A 25275-nucleotide genomic window follows, 5' to 3' on the forward strand; every position below is an offset into this window, starting at 1 on the left:
AAAAACAGTGCAGTGTAGGGCTGGAGGAACACTGACCCAACCCGAAACATCAACTTTCCTGCTCCTCTGCTGCTGCCTGGCCTGCTGTGTTCCTCCAGCTCCACACTGAGGAATCTCCAGACCCTCATTTGCAAATGAGATATCAGATATTGAAGGAACCTGGTATTGCAACTGAATTGTTCCACTGGATGTTTTGGGCTCTCTGTCATGTTATTCTTTCTCGGACAATTGGGAAAATGTGTCTTTAAATTCTGCATGGGACATACATTGCAAAAACAAAGTCACTTCAGATTATTCTGCAGCACGACTGTAAATCCTGCAATGACATTGGAAACCAACTTCTAATTTTTATTCTGTATACACAAACACATAGCTAGCATTTCATTATGAAACTTTACACAGGGACGTCTCACACATATGCATAATTCAAGTAACCTGCTAGGTATTTGAATTTCATAATATGCTCAAGATACAATTGCTGACATTATTAAACCAGGTAAGGTTATGTTGGACTGGCTTGACCTATTTCCAGGCTGTCTCTATGAGTGAAGCGCTGGAGGATTTCTCCAGAATGTTGCTTTATGAAAAAGGTTAATATTTATGGTAAATTTCAGTCTATTTTAAAATGAGTTACTTCCTTAAATTTATCCAGGTTGCTACCAGCAGTCAAGAGGGCAGGATCAAATGACCACTAAGAGGTGCCAAACACTACCACACTTGGCTCCTTACTACGGGTTTCTCACTGGAACACCCCTTAAGGCAGAGGCAGGGAATAGAACAGGACCAGAGTCAATTCTTGTCCAGTAGCAATGGTAGTAAACACCACACTTGTACCTGCATAGACTGTGACAACTATCAGGTGCCATTAACTCTCACAAGCAAACATTCTCAGAAGCACAATTACAGCCTCTCTCTCACAAATACAATCATGCACAGGCACACACTGAGTAGCCAGACCATACAGCTATTGTGGATGTAACAGCGTATCAGTGGCTATCGCAGAGTAACTCACCTCCTGACTCCCTTGAGTCTGTCTACCGTCTACAAAGACACAAGTCAGGAATGTAATGGAATACTTCCCACTTACCTGGATGGGGGCAACTCCAACAACACTGAAGGAGCTCCATCCCATCCAGGACAAAAGCAGCCCACTTGATTGGTACCAAATCCACCACCTTCAAGTGTGTCAGCAGCATTTCACGACTGGTTTTGCACCCATTACTTCTAGTTCTTAGTCCGTGGAAAAACCACCTTCAAGTTCCCTTCAAACCACAAACCATCCTATATTCTTGCGCCTTCACTGCCCTGCTGAAAATCCAAGAGCTCCTGCCTAACTGTGGTGTGATAATGCCACCCTGGGATTGTGGGTTCACCAAGACAGCTGGTAAAATTTAAAATTAACCAACCTGGAATTAAGGCAAGTAACCATGACAGCCATAATCAATTGTTGCAAAAACTAATGAATTTTAGGGAAGGAAATCTGCTGGTCCTTACTGGTCTGCCCTATACATGACTCCAGACAATGTGGATAATTCCTAACTGCCCCCTGAACTGGTCTAGCAGATCACTCAGATCAAAGAGCAATGAGAGATGGGCGGCAAAATGTTGGTTTTGTCGGTGATGCCCACAACTGTGAGAAGAAAAACAGTCTTTTCCATTTATTCATTCATTCAACTCCCCAAATTGCATCCTCCTTACCTCACTTAATGCATATATTGTTTCTAAGATAGTAAAACATCACAGGATCAAACAAATTTTAACATATAGATGTATTCTCTCACACATGCACACACGTATACTTGCACGCATTCAGATTTGCTTGGCCCCTTCTTCAGTCACTTGTTAAAAGACAGAAAATAATTACTTTCCAATAAAAGATAATTAATCCGAGCCTTATTCTAAGTTTCCACTCATTAAATTATCTTACATTCTTACAAATGCATATGCATCCTTATTTATGCCCCACTTGGTCTTTCAGTGACTCAGGAAGATGAGGTGTCCTAGGCCTCAGGCTTCATCTTGCCCCATTTTGATCCTAGTGCAATGAAATGATAAAAGGTGCAGTTTGTTGCAGCGGGCCCAAAACCTGTGTATTCCTCCTCGAAGTGGGGAGGGTGACTGAGAAACTGGCCCAATGTGCACAACATGTGTACATTGTTGACGTTGATTGACCCAGTGGGGATAAGATTGCCCAGCTCCCTGCAGTCTCAGGCTGCCTGTGCCGTGCACGTTGACACACAATTATGCTTACAGCGATGAGGCCTCAAGTCTCACTGAAGTCACAAATAAGCACACTTCATACATTTGATTGTTCATTAAATACTGTTCTGTCATGCGTTTCCTGCAGATCTTCCAGCTGGAGCTCAATGATTTTGGTTTTCTGAGAAAAGGATTTTGGCGTAGACTGTAGTGGGACTCTGGGAGTTTGTAGTCGTTGGGTTGCTTGGGGCGCTTGGCCGTGTCGGCACCAATTCTAGCTCGGCATACGTCAGACTGTCTTCTACGATTCGTGGCTGAGGGAAGAGAGAAACAAACACACTAAGACAAGTCTTTTTTTATTTTTAAAAAAGCTTAGAACATAGATTTAAAGATAATTGATGAAAGGATAGAAAAAAAGAGGAATGAGGAGAAACTTCCAGCAAACTGTTGTGATCTGCAACACTTAAAAGGAAACAGAGTGGCAGAAATGGGAGCTTTTAGAAGAGATCTGCCTGCATATTTATCTATATTTACCCTGAATAATACATGTAGGATCCTTAATGTTAATAGTAGTTGCATAAAGTATTAATGAAGGAAGTTATGCTAAACATTTCCAATTCAATGCATGGCCTCAGCTGGGATAGTGTGTTCAATTCTGGGCACCAAACTCTGAGAAGGATCATGTAATTACAGAAGCCTGACAAGCAGATGGAGGCCATTAGTCCTATTGAGTCTGTACTGACCCTCTGAAGAGCATCCCACCCCGATTCCACCCCCACATTTCCCACAGCTAATCCACATAGCGTTGAGGGATGTGAAAGCTATGGGGCAACTTAGCATGGCCAATCCACCCTAACCTGCACATCTTTGGACTGTGGGAAGAAACCCACACAAATGTAGGGAGAATATGCAAATTCCACACAGTCACCTGAGGGTGGAATCAAACCCAGGTCCCTGATGCTGTGAGGCAGCAGTGCTAACCACTGAGCCACTATATTCAAAAAAAGAAAAATATTACATGGTTAACAGGAGGGATAAGGGAGTACAATACGCACATTGGTAGGAAGAAAAGGAGTTGAACATTATTTAAGCAGGGAAAGGTTACAGCACAGAGGGATCATGCATGAATCATAAAAAGCTAGCATCCAAGTTCAGCAGGTAATAAGAAAGGCAAATAGATTGCTGGCTTTTATGTCATAGTGAATGCAATAGAAAATACTCTATGCCACTATAATAAAAAAAAGAAGTATTATTAGAACTATACAATGCACAAGCCAGACCACAGCTGGAATACTGCAAATTGTTTCAGGGCCCTTAGCTAAGAAAAGGTAAACTGCATTGGAGGCAGTCGACAGAAGATTCACTGGGCAGATCCTTGGTATGGAGGGATTGTCTTATGAGGAGAGGTTAAATAGATTGGAATATAGAAAAATAATTTGAAAATTTATTGTAAAACATACAAGATTCTTAGTGGGTTTGACAGAGTTGATGCAGAAAGTTAGTTTCCCCTTGTCGGAGATTCCATAATCAGAGGGCATAATCTCTGAATAAGGGATTGCCCATTTAAGACAGAGTTAGGGAAGAATTTCTTCTCTCAGAGTTTGAATCTGTGGAATTTTTTTTATCACCGAGAACTATTAAGGGTGTCATGCACCAGGAAGATCTGGCTTTTAACCTTGGTTATATCGAGTTTACTTATCTCAGCTAGACCTTGGCACACAAAAAATAATTCAGATTCCAAATGCTTGGGATACAAAAGGGAATGATCAGTCACATTTCCTGCTCCCCAGGCTCTACACAGTGACTTTTAATGGAAGTACGTAGGATAGACTTTGACTTGAAGCTACTGGACACACAAAATAAGTAGATAGACGATGGCCTAACGGTATTATCACTAGACTGTTAACTCAGAGGCACAGGTGATGTTTTGGAGAGATGGATTGGAATCCTGCCTCATATGGTGGAATTTGAATTTAATAAAAATCTGGATTAGGAGTGTAACGACGAGCATGAATCTATTGCCAATTGACAGAAAAAAACCTCTAGTGGACTTCTTCAGGGAAGGGAACAGCCTTCCTTACCTGGCATGGCCTACATGTGACTCCAGACCCGCAGCAATGTGGTTGACTCTTAACTGCCCTCTGGGTAATAGTGCTGGTTGAGCCAGAAACATTCTTATCCCACGAATAATTAACAAATAATAGGGCAATCAATAAATTTACAGCATTTGCACAAATTCAAAGACATGGCTTGATAGTTGGACATTGGTGAGATTGCTGAGTCAAATATCCCACAAGTATTCATTATCAAGGTGCTCGTTCTGATGGATTCATACTGTGGTAGACAAGTCACTATCCAATAGCAGTAAAAAGGAATGGGAGAGAACCATACACTTAGGACAAAAAGAAATTATATTTCCGTAGCGTCGTTGATATATTAAAATGTGTTAAGACACTTCATAGTATTCTCTTAAACAGAACAACACTGAACCACAGAAGGATCAAACAAACAAAAGCTTGGCAAAACAGTTAGGCTGCAAGCAGTGTCTTAAAAGTGGAAAGTACAATTAGAGTCAAATTAAAAGTAACCTTCAATCAGTATCCACTGAATTCTGAACCTCCAGGAAAGCCTTGTGACAGATCTCCGTGCGAGTGTGTGTCCTTGTTAAAATGATGAGTGTCCCGCGTAAGATGGAGATGAATCATACCAATCTAAGCCGGGCTGCAGGATGGCCACTTTAAATTAGCACTGGAGCTAGACAGGGGAGAAACTGCCACTGCTGATTGCTGTCCATTGACTATATTGTGATGTGGAGGGGGAGACAAACTGGAAGGAGGAGACACCTTGATAGCACATTATTGTATTCAATTCTGGTCGTCACATTACAGAAGGATGTGGAGGTGATGGAGAGGGTGCAGGAGAGGTTTACCCGGATCCTGGATTATAGGGTATGAGCTATAAGGAAAGGCTAGAAAACCTAGGGCTGTTTTCTCTGGAGCAGCAGACGCTGAGGGGAAACTTTATAGAAATGTATAAAATTATGAGATGCGTAAACAGGGTTGACAGTCAGAATCTTTCTCCCCCCGGAGTTCAAAAGTCTAATACAAGGGGGCATGCACTTTAGCTGAGACAGGGAGTGTTCAAAGGAGATGAGAGGCGGCAAGTTTTTTTTACACACGGAGAGTGGTAGGAGGGTGAAACACGCTGCCGGGGATGGGGGTGGAGGCAGATACAATAGGGATGTTTAAGGGATGTTTAGATAAGCAGATGAATATGCCAGGAGTGGACAGGTATGGATGAAGGGAAGGTAGAAGGGAATAGTTTAATTTGGCATCATGTTGTGGGCTGAAGGACCTGTTCCTGTGCTGTACTGTTCTGTGTTCTACTGAACCTGAGTATGCTAACAGTGACACAGAGAGACAAGGGTTAGTTTTCTAGGCAAGTAAGGAACTGAATATTCATTTTTATAACATGACATTTTCTTGTAAGGATCACACCGATGTATAGAAAACCAAAGAATATTTTGATGGGATTGCTTGTAAAAGGAATAAGAATGTAAAGGGCAGAGGTTTATTGTTTTCAAAATCATAAGTGGGCTGGATGGTGGAGATAGGGAGAAGCTGCTCTAACCTGTAAAAGGAACAAGAACCGAAAGGCATAGGTTTAGAGTGATGAGCAAATGAAGCGAGGGTGATGTGAGGAGAAAAAAACATTTTCACTTAGTAAGTCGGTATGGAATACACTACCTAGAAATAGTGAATGCAGGTTCAATTGAGGTCTTCCAGATTATATTGGATGGTTATTTGTATGGGAATAATATGCAAGAATATGAGGAAGGATTGGCACTGGGCAATGAAATTTATCTGAAGAGATGGTACAGGCACGGTGGGCTGAATGGCCTCCTTTTGTACTGTGATGACTGTGTAATTGGCTTCAGCACTTAAGGTGAGGGAGCTGGAAAATTCATTATAATGATGGAATGTCTGGAATCTTTAGAGACATCTGGTTCTAGCCAAAATTCTTTTCAGGACAGATTCAAAAACAACAGAGGTTCTAAGCATAGTATGACACTACAGAACAGAAACATGCTCTTCAGCCTGTTGTTCAGCTACCTGTAAATTCTTGCACTACATGATTGTCCCAACATGACATTTGCCAGTCTCCTGATTAACCATAACCCCATGTGATAGCTGCAGGGCAGCAGCCTCCCAGGCTACATATAGGTTCTTGTCATTGGTTGGATTCCATGGCACGTGCCATCCTCACTGGGAGAAATAGCAGAAGTAAATAATGATATCGCTCCTTCTATTCCAGTCTCCTCTTAAATGACTCTCACCACAAAGAGTAAAGCAGTTTCTAGTGAATTCTTTATTCTATCTTAAATTCAACAGCTGTTACTTTCAGAGCTTCCCATGTCTATCCTATTGAATCCTTAACATACTCATAAAGATCTGTGTCAGGTCACTTCTTAATTCTAGAGGAAAAAAAATTGTCAACTCCTGTACAGTCCATTGAGAGGAAGGTGTCACCTCAATTTCTATATGATCCATTAGTAAACAGGGCTTTAAGGAGAGAGTAGATGCAAGATCCCATATGAAATTCAATTTCTTCAAATAGTTGGTAACTTCCTGCTTTACCACAGTGTTTAAAGCTTTTGAGTATGGATCTCCCTATAACTTGTGATGCTGTCACTTGAGTACTCTCCCAGAATCGCGAGGGGCTATCAAAGCTGGGATCCCACCTTACACGCCAATATTCTGAGATACTTCCAAATTTTACAAAGGGAGATGTCAACAATCAGCAATTGAGATTGCATCTGGGAAGAATGCTTGTCAGATACATTTTTCTTTCAGTTCACGTAACAATTATGTCCTTAGCTCAACTCAGACAAGCCTAATAACACGTTGCAAAGATCCAATTAGGATAATTACAGTTTTTGGGAGCCAACGGACTTGCCTCTTGGTGAGATACTGATATGTTTTGTTGGAAGCTCCACTCCCATTACAAAGCTAGCAGTTCAAAAGACAATAGAGGAAGGCAATCCAAGACTACAGCAATCGGGGTGGAAAAAAACAAAGCAAGAAGGCTTATCCTAACTGCTAGTATTAAAATACAGTGCTGAGTTCAGCAGGTTGGTCTTGTGGTGTGGTGGGTAATGACCCTGCCCCTCAGCCAGAGGTTCCAGGTTCACATCTCACTCACATAACAGAGGCAAATAGTTTGCAAATCCTTCCAATATGTGCCATTGGCATGCAGGAAAGATCCCTGGTCATTCATGTGATGGAAGGAAATTTGCAATCTCAACCAGAGTTCCAAGATATCACATTTTTGTTACCATCACTTGGAATCCTTTGGGGGCGGTGGGTGAGTTTGGTTCAGTTCATAGATACTAAAAGCAAAGAGCTTGATCCCAGTGAACCTGCCTGTGGAGATTATGGCCGTGTACATCCGGCCTGTCTTCTGGAGAAGTCCAGGAAAATGGAGAGAGAGGAACAGAAAGCTCTTCCCAATCTGACTGTCATCCCACATTATCAAATCAGCCACTAAGCTTCAAGGAAGTGCACAGATACTGGGTGGGCACAGCTGGGACATCCCATGTAAGCTGGAGTCATTGAATCCCTATAGTATGGAAGCAGGCCAGTGGGCCCATCAAGTCCACATTGACCCTCTGAAGAGCACCAGACCCAGATCTACCCCATCCCTATAAGCCTGGCTAATCCACCAAACCTACACATCTATGGACTGTGGGAGGTAACCGGTGCACCTGGAGGAAACCCACACAGGGGAAACTGTGTGGAGTTTGCCTCAAAGTGGAATAAAACCTGGATCCCTGGTGCTGTGAGACAGCAGTGCTAACCACTGAGCCACTGTGCCACCAGGAGTGGAGGATGCGTTACAGAGGCTAGGAGATGGGCATGTGAGAGTACCATCTTAGGGAGGGTTGAATGGTGTCACATTCAAGATCCCTCCAATAAAGAAGAAAGCCCCTTCCTACTCATCAATAATGAGTGCCGTCTGCTTGCTGATCATGGCTTCACCTTGGCATTGACCAAAAAATTGCAGTTGAGGCAGAATGGGGTCCTTGTGCGGTTGTGAATTCTTTCACCAGACATTGGGCTTGTGAGAAATTCTGTCTAACGCTTTATCTAGCTCTGTCTCTCCACTGCTCCCCCAACCCCTCACCCAATCCCTCCACAGTGAACGGGTTGGGAAGGAAATGGAGGAGGCTGCCAGTTCTACCTAAAATGACTCGCACCCACCCCTGATAGACAACATTGACTACCCCAGTAGAGGTAACCCCAAGTATGGAGAGATTCACCCCAAAGGAGGCACATATAATCTACTTGTAGACTTTGTACTTGTAAATATACACAAAAAGAACTAAAATGTCATTCATAATAATATTAGTGTATCTGAAAAGGAGCTTCCACAGAGGAGTATTGATGAACAAATGAAATGTTACCATTCATTTCAAGAGGGTTACAATACAATAGTAGGGATGTTCTGCTGAGGTTGTCCAAGGCTCTGGTCAAACCACATCTGGGATAGTGTGAGCAGTTTCCGCATCTAAGGAAAAACGTGCTGTCCTTGGAGGTGGGTCAGTCCAGAGGAAATATACAAGAATGATCCAGGGAATGAAAGGCTTGTCATAAGAGAAGTGGCTGTGGACTCAGGAACCATACTCGATGGGATTTAGAAGGATAAGGGAGGATTTCATTGATGGGTGTATCCAGAACCAGGGATTACAGTATGAGGATTCAGGGTAGACCATTTAGGACAGAGATGTGGAGACATTTCTTCCCCAAAAGAGTGGTGAGCCTGTGGAATTCATTACCACAGCAAGTGGTTGATGCCAAAACATTAAATGTGTTCAAGGGGCAGCTAGATATAGCACTTGAGGCAAATGGGATCAAAGGTTATGGGGAGAAAACAGGATTAGGTTACTGAGTTGGACAGCCAGCCAAGATCATGAAGAATGGAACAGCAGGCTTCAAAGGCCGAATGGCCTCCTCCTGCTCCTTTCTGCTATGTTTCTGTGAAACCCAGAGAATGCAGAGAGGCCTGGATAGAATGGATGTGGAGAATATGTTTTCACCAGTAGGAGAGATTATGACCTGAGGGAACAGCCTCAGATTGAAGGGATGATCCTTCAGAACCAAGAGGAGGAGTAATTTCTTCAGCCAGAGGGTGATGTATCAGCGCAACTCATCATGGAGAGCAAGTCATTGAGTGGATTTAAGACAGAGATTGATAAAGGGAATCAGGAGTTATCGGGAGAAGGTAGGAGAATGGGGTTAAGAAGCATATCAGCATATTGAATGGTGGAGCAGACTTGATGGTCTGAATGGCCTAATTCTGCTCCTATGCCTTATGGTCTTAGCATAAATCGCAGTCTCACTATTACAGTGGCATCAGATACTATTGGACTATTGATGGATGATGGCACTTCGTGTTCCTCAATGGGAACACACTGCCAATACAGTCTGCTGGAAGAATCCACTGGTTCTATGTTGAAATAAAGACTTTTTGCATCATCGCCATTCCATTTCTTGAAATAGTGTAAGTTGTAATGGGCATGGGAGAAGGGATGGCAGTAAAGAAAAGGAATACAGAGATGAAGGAGGTTTAAAGTTCTGAAAGGGAATAGAAGTGGAAAATTGCTGGCGAAAGTCAGCAGGTCTGGCAGCATTGGCAAAGGCAGAAACAGTGTTAATGTTTCAAGTGCAATAGAGCTCTTCTTCAAACTTTTCAGATGAGGACTCATTGAACTCAAAATGTTAATTCTGTTTCTCCCAACAGAGGCTGTCAGAGTTGAGTTTTTACAAGAACTCTATTTCAGGTTGCAAGTGTCTGCAGTACTTTGTTTTCACTGAGGATTTGAAAGCACAAGTTTAGAGCCACTTACAAAATTGCTCAGCATCTCTTTCTATTTTAAACTTGCGTGGCATTTGACAAATTTCATTATTAAGATACATGCCCTTGTTTTCAAATCCCTCTGTGGCCTCTCTTATACCCTCATTACTGTTGTTACTTCCTCCCATTTTTATAACCTTCTGAGGCCTCTGTGCTCCTCCAATTCACACCTCCTCCACATTTGGTCATCGATCTGAATATACTTTTGTGTCCAATTTCATTCCTGTGAAGAGTTGGAGAACATCCTACGGTTTTTAAGGTGTTACTTAAATGCATGTGGATGTTGTTGTTGTGAGGGGGAGGGGGAAGGAGAGAGAGGGGAGGGGAGGGCGAGCGAGACTATAATTAACCATCTCAACAGCCTATCCCAGCAGAGATTCCCAAAAGTATTAAGTAGCATGCTTTGCAGTTATTGAAGCATTTCACCATAATTTCTTTTTGAGTAAATACCAACTTGGCTTTACAAGTTAAATATTATAATTGAAAAACTATGTGAGGAAAATATGATCTGAAAGCGTTTTGATCCTTACTCCTCCTCAAAGTGGCTGAAATTAATAAGAAAATTCTGTGATGGGCCACAAACTTTCTAAAAAGAAAACAAAATCCAGCCAATGCTGGGAGTCTTGAACAAAAACAGAAAGCTTTGGTAGCACTGAGCAGGTCCAATGGCATCTGGAGGGACAGAAACAGTGAATATTTCAAGTCAAACAGTTTAAAGCAGAGTCATTAATTCTGTGTTTCCACAGTTTGTTTTTGTTCCATATTTTCTCTAGAAGGATAGATGTTAATTTTTTGAAATTTATTTCTATACCTTTGTAAAATGCATTTTTGTTACATTTCAAAATGAAAAAGTTTTCCTTCAGGAAAATTGCTAATTGCACCCAATTCCTATTCCACTGATACTACTGACAAGACATATAATTTAAAAAAAAAATTTAATCTGTTTTTCTAATCAACCTGTTCAGAGATGTCATTACACACCTCAAGAACAGACAGAGCCTGAACCTGCGTCTCTCAGGTCATGGAGTGACACAGTGGTTAGCACCGCTGCCTTACAGAGCCGGAGACCTGGGTTTGATCCTACCCTTGGGTGACTAACTGTGTGGAGTTTGCATGTTCTCCCTGTGTCTGTGTGGGTTTCCTCCAGCTGCTCTGGTTTCCTCCCACAATCCGAACATGTGTAGGCTAGGTGGATTGGCCGTGTTGAATTGCTGCTAGTGTCCAGGGATGTCCAAGCCAAGTAGTTTAGCCATGGGAAATGTTCTGTTACAAGAATGAGGGGTGGATCTGGATGGGTTGCTCTTTGCAGGGTTGGTGTGGGCTCAATGAGCTGAATGGTCTGTTTCCACACTACAGGGGCTCTATGAGGGGTGAGGGACATTACCACTGTGCCACAAGAGCCCTTAGAGGTCCAATGGTATATTAAAATACAAACTCAATTCAACTGCTTGAGAAGGTTATACACTCAGCCAACATTAGGTGATTGCTGATCGGCAAACTAACTCTCGATACTTATTTTTACCTTCTAACCCTATTTCTTTGATTAGTAAAAGTTTCAATTGAAAAAAAAAGGATAAGATTCAATTCATCATCTCTAAAAGTCCATACTATACACAATTATATTGTTAAGAATCCTGGGCACATTCAAAAACTACGAGTAGTAATGAGGAGATGCTACTGAGAATACTATGAGAATTAAGGGGGAAATATGATTCTGGTTTTAATTGATATTAAGGCATCAGTTGGACTCATGAACTGACTTTAACTGCTTTGGTTCCAGTTGCAAAAGAACACACTATTTCTGATCTTCACTCCCACCCAGTGTACTTGATCACTGATCTTGCATGCAGCTTGAATTGGTCTCAATAATTTGCACAGAAGTCAGAATTCTAGAATAAGCTAATTTCCCTGGAGTGTTGGAGGCTGAGGGATGACCTTATAGAAATTTATAAAATCATGAGGGGCATGGACAGGGTGAATAGACAAGGTCTTTTCCCTAGGGCAACCTTTTCATACAGAGGATGGTGCACGTGTGGAATGAGCTGCCAGAGGTGGTGGTGGAGGCTGGTACAATTACAACATTTAAAAGGCATCTGGATGGGTATTTGAATTGCAACGGTTTAGAGGGATATGGGCCAAATGTTGGAAAATAGGGCTAGATTAATTTAGGATATCTGGTCTGCATGGATCATTAGACCAAAGTGTCTGTTTCCTTGCTATAGATCTCTATGACTCCATGACTGTACATCTGGAGTTGCCTGATCTGGGAAAATTTAGATGTGTCTGAGAGCCATTTAGTGCCAAAGCAGAAGTCAGTAGGGAAATGTCTCATGATGGGGAGCTCCTTCAATGCAAAGTGGCCATATCCAACTCTATTAGAGTACAGATTGTGTACAGTTCTGGAAGCCAAATTATAGGCAGGAAGTGAAAACATTGGCGAGAGTACACAAGTGGTTTACAAGAATGGTTAAAGAGATGAACAACTTCAGGTATTGACTGAAGAAATTGGGACTGTTCTCGTTGAAGAGGAAAAAGACTAAAAAGGAGACCAGTTAGAGCTTTTTGAAATTATGAGCAACTGAATGGAGTAGAATGGGAACAATTTCTCCCACTCCAAGAGGACGAGAGCAGGAGGGTGCTGATTTTATGCCTCCTTCAATCATTCAAAACATTTCTCCTCTTTGGAAGTAAAGTATTAATAAATGCATTGTTTTGTAGTCAGCCAATGAAACACTGGACATTAGGCTTAGCAAATTCATATAGAACAGACCATGGAGCTATTAGCACATTGTAGTTCAAAACAAAAATCTCATAACTTTGGCTGAATTTGATCCTAGAGATCCAGTGCATCCAAATATAGAACAAGTCAAGAGCTCTAATGTGATTACAACATGGACATGATGCTGATAGGTGATACTGTTGAGTGTATCACTTCAATGAATAACACAGAGTTAGTAGAGATTGACATTCTAATGTAAGAGAAAATTACTGCAGATGCTGCAATCTGTACTGAATTTGAGTTCTGATGAATCTCTCCACGGATGCTGTCCAACCCGCTGTGATCGCCAGCATTTGTTGTTCTCAGTCTGACATCCTAATATTGGATTTCTGCTCCCTCTTCCCCACACACCATCAATTACAGGTGCCATAGTAATAGAAAGAACGGTGTGAATCATGATATTGATTGGTTAGTGAACAATGATTACTATGATTTATTCTTTCATCATGAGATTACCAGGTTAGTAGGTGGTGAACTAAATGACTTTTGGAACAACAATGACAAAAAGAAAGCCAGTTTCATTTGCAATGATGCACAAAATAGCTCAATCTAAATGAGGGATAATTGTGCCCTTTTCCTTACTTTGATTTGGGATGTGGTCACCTCTGGCATCTCCAATTGTCTTCGATGTGAGCGTACAATTAATGTCTCCTATAGTCATTTCAAAGTCTAAATCTTTTTGAATAGCATCAGATTTCCTTTTTGCTATGTTATCTTCGCTAGGAGGACAGTTGCCCAAATGCTGCTGACCTTCTTGAAGCAAGATTTACAGGCATTTAGGCAAAACACCTCCAGTGTCAACATAACACAGTATGGAGCTGGAGGAACATAACAGGCCAGGCAGCATCAGAGGAGCAGGAAAGCTGATGTCTCGGGTCAGGACTCTTTTCTGAAGAAGGGTCACGACCCAAAACATCAGCTTTCCTGCTCCTCTGATGCTGCCAGGCCTGCTGTGTTCCTCCAGCTCCACACTGTGCTATCTCAGACTCCAGCATCAGCAGGTCTTACTATCTCTATTTCTAAATCAATCTGTTTGGACAGGTTATGATGCATCTCCGCAGCAAGTGGGACTTGGACCTGGCCGTTCTGGAGCAGAAAGGGGAACGTACAACTGCACCACAACATTGTGACATGCTTTCTCTACTTTACTGCCATTTGTGACCATGAGTACAGATGCAGTGTGATGTTTCAACTATGTTGGTATAGGGTAAAGTATAATGACAATAAGTATATTGGAGAAATAGCTATGTTGTGCTGGCAAATCACTAAGTGGAAGACATTTAACAAGAGCCTTTGCAAATCTTTTGGCAAGGAAATAAATGCAAACCTATCTGTAATTCCCTGGTTAATTAGTATAATCTTTTATGGATAACAGCCAACAATTATCAGTGCCACATGCATTGTTTTGCTGCAATACCATCACCATTTTCCGAATCGATCACCCTCTCACAATCTGCATTATAATTAGGTGCACACATGACCCAATAGCTTCAAAATGAAACACTGAGGGGAAAACAAAATCGATTTACAAACGGAAGCTAATTTAAGAGACCCTCACAAAATTTGAGAGATGTAATAAAAGTTCTTCATTAAACACAACAGCCAGCAAGTGGATCAAGGCAATAATGTAATATCAAAACCACAATTGTAATACTCCAGCCATCTTGCGTTGATGTGATCACAGTTAAATATTTTTCTTTACCAGCCTCCATGAATGTGGACGTGTTAAATCCTGTTCTATCATTTAATTACTCTGTTATTTTATTCTCATTCAATCACACTAGGTCTTTTTTTCTTAAAAAAGATGGTCCTTTACTGACGCTCTTAAAATAGTCCCACTAAACCCAACTCATGCAAATTTTAGCACATCAAGTTATGAAATCACATTCTCCTGGTGTTTTATTGAATTATCATAAAATTGCATTGTGTTCTATTGTAGATTATCTATTTATTCTTTATTTTGTTATGTGTGGATATGAAAAATTATGCAGTGCTCTGGAAAATAGGTCACCCAACATGTTGGGTTGATGTGCAGTTTTCATACATTTTTATGATGGTCTGATAGTAACTGTAATTCAATAAAGCCAAAGAGCACTAAATAAATAATTGGATCTTAGAAAGCAATAACGACACAATAAAATTAGCAAGGCTATGATGAGTAAATTGTATGTGAAGTGATGGAAGCCCAGATACTGTAAGTGCTCAGTGTCACAGCATTACAAGTAAGCAATCTAAATATATAAATAAATACTGCAGGGGATGGTAGATATTGATATAAAATGCAGACACTAAGTAAAATGCAAACAAAAAAAGGACCAGAATCCAATATAAGTTACTGATGGGCTTGCCAAATCTGGGGGGCATTTCCTGGAGATTACATCACAACTTCCTGTTTCCAACTCCCCCACCCAAACTCAAGTCTCCCCTGACAAGATCTTCAATATTCATATAATTAACAGAAAGTCTCCAAAGAAAATTCCCCAGGGCTTTTTTTTTGGTTGCACTGTCCAAGATATCACAGCTAAATTGCCCAGGCAAGTCTTATCTGATCCTATGGGTCACAGTGTTAGAGGCAGACTGATTTATAAGGAGATTTGCAGAATTAAAATAAACTGTTCTGCACTATGGAGGAGCCTGCTTCCATCACACAGCAACATCTTTAAAAATACTAGACTCATCAACTGAATAAATATCATAGGCACGTAGTTACAACAAAAAAGTCAGTTTGCCAGGATACAATTTTCATTAATAGAAGCTTAAAGCAAAAGGATTCGAGTTAATAAATCACCCTTGTCAAATTAGCAATGTAGTGTTGCAGGGAGGACTGAAGGGTTTTGATCTACTGAATGGGGAATTCATAGGGAATCCAGGCTGCAAATCAGTCTGATTGTTGTCGAGAACTATCTTCACAAGAGAGGTCTGAATGCAGAATTGACCAGTTTATTTTAAATGTTTTGGGAAATATACTAGCAATGAATAATTTCTATGGTCCAGCTTTACATGCAAATAAATATCCAGGACATACTTACCAGGATGGATTTTGCATCCTGCTTCTTCAAAAACTTTTTCTTACTTGACGTGTCTCTTGTTGGACCTGTAAGACAGGATGGAAGCATATCTTGATCATGTATCCAAAGAAATGCACATCTGGATTTTCCCACTAAGTGATAATGAATACAAAGAACACAATGAGCTCTTTCTCAAAAACACAGTATGCCTTTCCATGTCATGGCACAGAATTCTCCACCTAATGAAAGCAACATGCTGCAAATCTGAAATGAAAACAAAAATGCGGGAGTAACTCAGCAGGTCTGACAGCGTATGTGGAGAGAGAAAGAGAGTGGCAGATATTGATATAAAATGCAGACACTAAGTAAAGCATGACTCTTTTTTCAGAAACCTTGGAATGACTGGTTTTAAATTCCTTTTATTAAGTGGGCCTCACACTGTCTTCAACTGTTTAGCTGTTACGTAGGAGTTACCTAATCTGTGTGGAACATGTTGCAAATGTAAATTATAGAACACAGCTATGAAGGTGAAGGGGTGAACCAAAATACAGAAAAGTGAGTGAAAATGAATAGATGAAGGAAGGAGGGAAGAGGGCTTTTTTTAAAAAATTCAGCAAGATTACAACTCCAAGCTCTCAACATATGGTACATGAAGTTCACACTAGCATGTACAAGCCATCATTATTATGTACACACTCAAAACAGTGCATTGTTTAACTAAGTAAACATACTGGCAATACTCTTGTGGTTCAGCTTAATCAAGGAATGTCTGAGCTCTGAAAAAAAGTTTCGCAGTTAGTACATATTGTGAGGCTTGAAACATGTGAGTGGTTGAGAGTCTGCAGCCACGTTTCATGCTGATCTGCAAGCACTTGCTGCATGGGTCAACATTTGGGTGCTATACATATTAGAGATCTCTATAATTATTTTCCATATCGGAATAGTTCACCTGTATGTTATAGCATAAATTGGTAAAAGCTGTTTCTGCTTTATGCCTTATAACAAAGGATCAAGGACAAACCGATTTCGAGCCTTAGACTTTTTGCAGTGAATTGAGAAATGTTACATTGCTGAAGGATAAAGAAAATATCCATGAAATGCAATCCATCACTTATAGGATGTGTTAAGAACTTATCATAATTATTCTGCTCAGCACAAAAATCTTTAATAATGGATTCAGAGGAAACCACTCAAATAGGGATCGGGATGGTTGGAACGATTGGATGAATTTCATCACTGGGTTCACTTTTGGATTCCAGGCCGCTGCATTCGTCATCGTTATCCCACTCTTCCATTAAAGAATTCCAATTAGAATTGCACATTGACTAAATTTTCTTGGATAAAATTACATGGACATGAGAAAATTAAATTGATCATCAGTCAAAGGAAAAACATGAAACGCCCACTTACTCATTGTGCACCAGCACTGCCAGGGTACTACTGAGACTACAGACTTTTAAGCCACACTAACTCACTCTCACACAAATGACCATAAATTGAGTGATGTCACGTTAGCAAAGGTGTTGTTGTGTGAAGCTGCTGGAAGAATGCAGAACAGATAGACCAAGGAGTCAATCAGGTTGACCTCTACCAATGGCATCCATTTTGGAGTCATGTACTCCTACTAATACCCTGTCAAACTCATTCCTGAACAAGTGAGGGATCATCAACTCATTTCATTTCAACCCAACTGTTTATTTAAAGAGATTATCAGTTGTTGCCTGTTTCCCAAGAGTTCTCAAACCTTTTACTCAAGTGTCCTTTCCTTGTGTGACAGACAAAAGACATGGAGTTGACTCAGAATTTACTTAAACAAACACTTCTTTATTTTAGCTCCAAGCATAATACTCAATATCAAGCATACATTCGTTGCACCATTTACTTTGTCTAATTTAACTTCAACATTTAACTATATCTTCCGTTATTTGGCCTTAACCCACATTTAAGCCAACTCTGGATTATAAATTTGGCTTGAAACAAATACCATTCCGATTTGAGTGAAGTGGCTAATCTTTCACCTTGTGTAGATTTGCCTCACAATTCTCTCACTTCAGAGCACATGTTTCTCGAATGCTGGTCTCGAAGGCTCACTCCTGAAAAATCCTTTATTCTGTTACCTTCTATCAGTAAATGTGCTTATTTCCAGAAACTTCTCTAGCACTCAGCCAATGAATTGACCAAAACCATTTGATTCCAGCCAATGGTGTTAATGAGCAAACAATACCAAAATGTTAAACAGCCACATTCCAGATAATTAAGGTGCCAATCTGTCAAGCCATCCACCATGACACTACCTTTGTTTGGTCAGCACAGGAAACTGCAGGACATATCACATCCTGGCTGCATTTTCAACGGAGGTTAGAGTTTAGGCTAGCTTGAACAAAATTCCCAGCATGCTTGATTGAGGCTCTTAACCAATCCTGTAGCCATTTCTGCTGCTGGCCACACGGCTGATAAAGGAGGTGGGGGGGGGTGCGTTCTTCCATAATTCACAATCGCAGTATCACCTTTCCCGCACACGCTCCCTTTATCCAACATCCCTGTCCAACCCTTGACCTGCCCTCTCTACCATCCTCCCTCCCAAATGGTGTTTCCCTTCCCATCCTTGACACAACCAACCACACTCAATCTCCTCTCCATCCTGGGAGTGACACTGCCTCTAGTCCCAGCAAGGTCAGTGGTCCCTTTGGCACTGTTGGCATTACAGAGCTATGAGTCAACTTATACAGTCACATTTGCTTTCCAGTGCACTGGGCTATTAGCATGTTAGCTTCTGATTAATTCCAAAGATTATGCTGTAACATTAAAAAAAAATGTGGTGGTTTCTGTAGATCTTTACACTCGCTAATGTCTTAGAGCAGGAGCTAGAATAAGACTCATGGGACATCAATACATTGTCAGATTTTAATTTACCGATCAGCTGTTTGGGAATTATAAATGGGCTTCAACAGCATCTTGCATTTACAGATGGATGCATATGTCTGATATACATCTTGTCCATGCTATAGAAACTAAGCTAGTATAATAAGAACAACATGGGACATTTCTGGTTGTCTGTTTGCAGACAGGCTAATTCTTTATGGTAGTAAAAGACTAAAATGATTGTGAGCAATGCAAATCACGTAAGGTAAGTAAATAAAATGCTGGCCATCAGCTTGGTCCATTAATTAGATTTCCACTAATTCATTAATAGCAGTGTCACAGGGAGGGTTAGGCATCTGCCAGCAATTACAAGCAGTCTCCATCAATCAATTCTTCAGCAGTCAAATGGCCTTTATGTATTTGAGTTGATTGATATCCTAAGTAGGCCTTTATTACTGTTAACTGTGTAAGCGGGAATAGCTGGAATGCCGGAAAGGGCAGCGCTTACATCTCTTTTCCCAGAATACAGCTTAATTGGCAGACTAGGAACAGACAGCTCAAACTGTACAGTTCTTTGAGAAACAATTGACGACACAAGGTCAGGAGGGAAGAAAGCAGGGTTCATTCATTCATTTAGCCAACATCAGATATCAGTTGCACAAAGAGTATCATCCGTGTAATTATAAAAGGGTTTCTGCTCTTCTCTTGCATTCAGACTGACAAGACAGTCAGTGTTCTGTTCCAAAGCAATGGAAGAGGGAAAAAAATGTAAGAAACCTGTAAGGCATGACCGAATTGCTGCATTGGACTGGATTTGAACAGTCACGTGAAACTGCAAAAAATACAGGGTCATTGTGTCCTCAGATCTCTCTTTATTTGGTGAAGGGAAAGGCTTTGGAGAGTAGACACAGAAGCAACTCAAGTAATGGGCTGAAGTTGCAAATCAGTGTGAAATTCCAGCCCAGCAAGCAAGGGTAGAACATGAAACAAAAAGAGATAAAACTGAGTTAAAGCAAAAATAAGCAGAATAAGAAGATTGTCATGGTCATTTTCATTTAGGTTACAAACATCCATTGTTGTCTGTAAAACCCTGTATTACACATCGCAATGGTACAGTCCATTTAAAATTAGCAGTTTTGCTGGTACGGATCTCTAATTCAGAAATGAGACCCACAATAACTTTCCAAACAACAGATAAATATCTTCTGAAGTGTCCCACAAATAATTCAACAGAAAAAGCCAGGCACATGGCAAACATGAGGGTTTTATCATTATTTGAATATAATCTTCCACCTCCAAACATCAGGCTTCTGCAATACTATGGAAGAGTTATGATACGATTAACTGAGCAAACTGTTATATACCTGACCAGACCACCTCAATATATATTTAAGAAGGTAGCCTCGCCCCCGAACTTTTACTTATTTTAAAAGGTAGATGTGAAGTGCTGTGCTCCAGATGCAATGTGACTGGTCAAATTACTTGAAATCGAACAAAACACAAAATTATTCATACAATGCAAATAAAATACAAACAAAATAAAGAATTTACAATAACCTAACTATTGGAAAACCTAACCAAATAATAGAAACAGAACTTATTGCTAATCAACTGTACCCATATTAGTAACATCCCATAAACATGTCCGTAGGCAAAAAAACAAATCTAGACATAGATGCTCACAGGCAGTTCCCAAATCCAAGAGGAAAACACTTCAGACAAAGTAGCAATGAGGAGACATTCACTGAAGCTCCAACTCTTTTGAGGCCTCAACGGTTTATGCTTAAAACTAAACCTAAAAACCAAAAAACAAAAACTAGAAAGCCTGGTTTGAGACAGCTGGCCACATCCAGACTGCTTCCATTGCTCCAACTTTTGAAAAAAAAAACTCAAGGCCTCACAAATTACTTACTTTCTTGAGACAGCATCATCACCTCTGCCTTACAATCTCTCTTTAAAAACAAAAGTTCAAAATAACTTTTTGAAGTGACAGCTTTGTCACAAAACCATTCAACTAGTCAGCACGGGAAAACATATTTTTGATACTGTTAAATGCTTCTGAAAGTGACAAAATTGTCACCATCTCAAAAATATTCAAAAATTTTCAAGTACCCTGTAAACTGCTTCAGTGAAATCGACAGAAAAATGCCATTGTTCCCGAAACGAATGAGCTAGACTCCTTACCCTCAACAACTTCTCTTTCGATTCCTCCCACTTCCTACAGACAAAGGGGGTTGCCATGGGCGCCCGCATGGGCCCCAGCTATGCCTGCCTCTTTGTAGGTTACGTGGAACAGTCCCTCTTCCGCACCTACACAGGCCCCAAACCCCACCTCTTCCTCCATTACAATTGATGACTGTATCGGCGCCACCTCTTGCTCCCCAGAGGAGCTTGAACAGTTCATCCACTTCACCAACACCTTCCACCCCAACCTTCAGTTCACTTGGGCCATCTCCAGCACATCTCTCACCTTCCTGGACCTCTCAGTCTCCATCTCAGGCAACCAGCTTGTAACTGATGTCCATTTCAAGCCCACCGACTCCCACAGCTACCTAGAATACACCTCCTCCCACCCACCCTCCTGCAAAAATTCCATCCCCTATTCCCAATTCCTCCGCCTCCACCGCATCTGCTCCCACAATGAGGCATTCCACTCCCGCATATCCCAGATGTCCAAGTTCTTCAAGGACCGCAACGTTCCCCCCCACAGTGGTCGAGAACGCCCTTGACCGCATCTCCCGCAACACATCCCTCACACTCCGCCCATGCCACAACCGCCCAAAGAGGATCCCCCTTGTTCTCACACACCACCCCACCAACCTCCGGATACAACGCATCATCCTTCGACACTTCCGCCATCTACAATCCGACCCCACCACCCAAGACATTTTTCCATCCCCACCCCTGACTCCCTTGTTCGCTCCACTCTGCCCTCCAATCCCACCACACCCGGCACCTTCCCCTGCAACCGCAGGAAGTGCTACACTTGCCCCCACACCTCCTCCCTCACCCCTATTCCAGGCCCCAAGATGACTTTCCACATTAAGCAGAGGTTCACCTGCAATTCTGCCAATGTGGTATACTGTATCCATTGTACCTGGTGTGGCTTCCACTACATTGGGGAAACCAAGCGGAGGCTTGGGGACTGCTTTGCAGCACACCTCCGCTCGGTTCGCAATAAACAACTGCACCTCCCAGTCGCAAACCATTTCCACTCCCCCTCACATTCCTCAGATGACATGTCCATCATGGGCCTCCTGCAGTGCCACAATGATGCCACCCGAAGGTTGCAGGAACAGCAACTCATATTCCGCTTGGGATCCCTGCAGCCCAATGGTATCAATGTGGACTTCACCAGCTTCAAAATCTCCCCTTCCCCCACCGCATCCCAAAACCAGCCCAGTTCGTCCCCTCCCCCCACTGCACCACACAACCAGCCCAGCTCTTCCCCTCCATCCACCGCATCCCAAAACCAGTCCAACCTGTCTCTGCCTCCCTAACCTGTTCTTCCTCTCACCCATCCCTTCCTCTCACCCCAAGCTGCACCTCCATCTCCTACCTACCAACCTCATCCCACCTCCTTGACCTGTCCATCTTCCCTGGACTGACCTATCCCCTCCCTACCTCCCCACCTATACTCTCTCCACCTATCTTCTTTTCTCTCCATCTTCGGTCCGCCTCCCCCTCTCTCCCTATTTATTCCAGAACCCTCACCCCATCCCCCTCTCTGATGAAGGGTCTAGGCCCAAAACATCAGCTTTTGTGCTCCTGAGATGCTGCTTGGCCTGCTGTGTTCATCCAGCTCCACACTTTATTAGCTAGACTCCTCGCTTGGCTAGCCTGTCTCAAATGCACTCAGTGCTACCTCTATATTTGCTGACAATTATCTCTCAGCACTATGGCCAAATTGCTGGTAACATTCTAATATCTCAGCCAAATAGTCAATGTTTCAGTGAGAATCTGGAAATGTTCAACAAGAAGGAGCGTCATTGAAGTCCATTCACTGCAAACTGTTCCTGTTCTCTTTTAGATACAAAGTGTGGGGCTGGATGAACAGAGTAGGCCAAGCAGCATCTTAGGAGGACAAAATCTGACATTTCAAGCCTAGACCCTTAGGCCCGATACATCAGCTTTTGTGCTCCTAAGGTGCTGCTTGGCCTGCTGTGTTCATCCAGCCCCACACTTTGTTATCTTGGATTCTCCAGCATCTGCAGTTCCCATTATTCCTGTTCTCTTTTAGGTTGTGGGAGCAACATGCTGCCTTTACTCAGTCGTCATTTCCAAAGAATGGTAGAACATAGAACAGTACAGGCCCTTCGGCCCATGATGTTGTGCCGACCTGTAATTAGACTCAACTCTTTCTCTCTCCATAGATGTGGCCAGACTTGCTGGGTTTCTCCAGCAATTTTTTTTTAATTGTTCTGTTTTCTCCAGCACCCGCAGTATTTTGTTTCTATTCACCCCAGTCAAGGTTTGTTCTCACCTGAGGTCTGTACAACGGGGAGGACCCAGCCAATGTTACTACAAAGTTACCAGAGGGAAATCAGCACATCCTTTCTGCTACAATGACTAAAATCAAGATTGGTGATGGGACCTATGTAGGTGAATACAATGTGAAAGCAGGCCATTTGGCCCATTGAGTCCCCGCCTACCCACCGAAGAGCATCCCACCTAGACCCACACCCCACCCCATCCCTGTAATCTTGCTCTTAACCTGTACATCCCTGGACACTGTGGGGCAATTTAGCATGGCCAATCCACCCTAACCCGCATATCTTTGGCCTGTGGGAGGAAACCGGAGCACCCAGAGGAAACCCAGAGGGAGAATATGCAAACTCCACACAGACAGTCGCCCGAGGCTGGAATTGAACCTTGGTCCCTGGCGTTGTGAGGCAGCAGTGCTAACCACTGAGCCACCGTGGCATCCCAGGTGGTTTAGGGGAAGAGAAAGAGAAATTGTTTTCACATGTTTCCCATTTTACATATATCTCAAATGATCTCTCAGCCATTGGAATACTTCTAAAGCAAAATCACAATTGTTATATAGAGCACCATAACATTATTCTTCATTAAAGGATCTATATAAATGCAGTTTGCTATTGCCAGAGAAACTCAGTAAATAATTTGCTCAAGAGTGTCACAGAGAACATGAGTAGAAATGACAGTTAGACTATATCAATATTGTTTCAAATTAAATTGCACAAAGTATGATCAGTTGAGACAAACCTACTTTTAACTGGAATTGGAGGTGGTGGGTCTTGTACTATGCCCTTTTTCTTTTCTGATTTGGGTTGTAGGAGGGACGTGCTGCCTGTACTCATCACCGTTTCTCCTGAGCTGTAAAACACAAAACTGTTATTTCAAATTCCACGTGGTTAGTACTCACTATCTGATCTCCACATGAAGAGGTAACCAGCTGCTAGTTAAAACTCAGACAAAAGGAAGTGACAGCTTTGGCGAAGTGCAGTTCTTACCTACTCCCTCTGTGCTTCACATTGTCTTTTAATTGTTTCGTGGGCGTGTGAGCATCGCTGTAGGGGCCAGAGCTTGTTACTTTTGACTAGAAACAGGAGTAGGCCATTGAGCCTCTTGAACCTGCTCTGCTGTTCAATAAGATCGCAGCTGTTACAATTGTGAACTCAAATCCACTTTCCCAACCATCCCGAGTACCTTTCACCCCTATGCTCAACAGCAATCCTTAAAAGTGTTCAAAAGGACACTGCTTCTGCTATTTTTTTCTGGAACAGAGTTCCAAAGGTCCTCAAGAAAGCAAAGGCTGTTTCAAAACTGCAAGATGGATTCAAATGCAGATTGATGAACGAGATTAATCTTCAAGGGCCTGAAGCAAACAGCCCAGCTCTTAATGCTCAGCAGCCCATAATTCCTGAGTGTGCAGAGCTTTCACTTACACAAACAAATGCCATAGGTGAGAGATTCAATAGACAATAGACAAAAGACAATAGACAATCGGTGCTGGAGTAGGCCATTCAGCCCTTCGAGCCAGCACCACCATTCATTATGATCATGGCTGATCATCCACAATCAGTATCCTGTTCCTGCTTTATCCCCATAACCTTGATTCCACTATCTTTAAGAGCTCTATCCATCTCTTTCTTGAAAGTACCCAGAGACTTGGCCTCCACAGCCTTCTGGGGCAGTGCATTCCATATATCTACCACTCTCTGGGTGACGAAGTTTTTCCTCAACTCTGTTCTAAATGGCATACCCCTTATTTTTAAACTGTGTCCTCTGGTTCTGGACTCATCCATCAGCAGAAACATGCCTCCTGCCTCCAGAGTGTTCAAACCCTTAATAATCTTATGCGTCTCAATCAGATCCCCTCTCATCCTTCTAAACGCAAGTGTATACAAGCCCAGTCGCTCCAGTCTTTCAACATATGATAGCCCCGCCATTCTGGGAATTGACCTTGTGAACCTACGCTGCACTCCCTCAATAGCGAGAATGTTGTTCCTCAAATTTGGAGACCAAAACTGCACACAATACTCCAGGTGT

At 42.0% G+C, this 25275-nt stretch overlaps 1 protein-coding gene across 1 annotated transcript in view; it reads right to left on the minus strand.

The window, feature by feature from the left end:
- Positions 1-341: 341 nt before the first annotated feature.
- vstm4a (V-set and transmembrane domain containing 4a) overlaps positions 342-25275 on the minus strand; it is a 57407-nt gene continuing 32473 nt past the window's right edge. Inside the window, exons 7-9 of the mRNA XM_048563754.2 lie at positions 23993-24099; positions 15922-15986; positions 342-2513 (exon numbers count right to left, since the gene is read on the minus strand). Of these exons, the coding sequence (XP_048419711.1) occupies positions 2364-2513; positions 15922-15986; positions 23993-24099 (322 nt within the window). The 3' untranslated portion in view covers positions 342-2363. The remainder of the gene's footprint in view (positions 2514-15921; positions 15987-23992; positions 24100-25275) is intronic.

The sequence above is a fragment of the Stegostoma tigrinum genome, chromosome 37, assembly GCF_030684315.1.
Source record: "Stegostoma tigrinum isolate sSteTig4 chromosome 37, sSteTig4.hap1, whole genome shotgun sequence".
NCBI classification, from domain to species: Eukaryota; Metazoa; Chordata; class Chondrichthyes; order Orectolobiformes; family Stegostomatidae; genus Stegostoma; species Stegostoma tigrinum.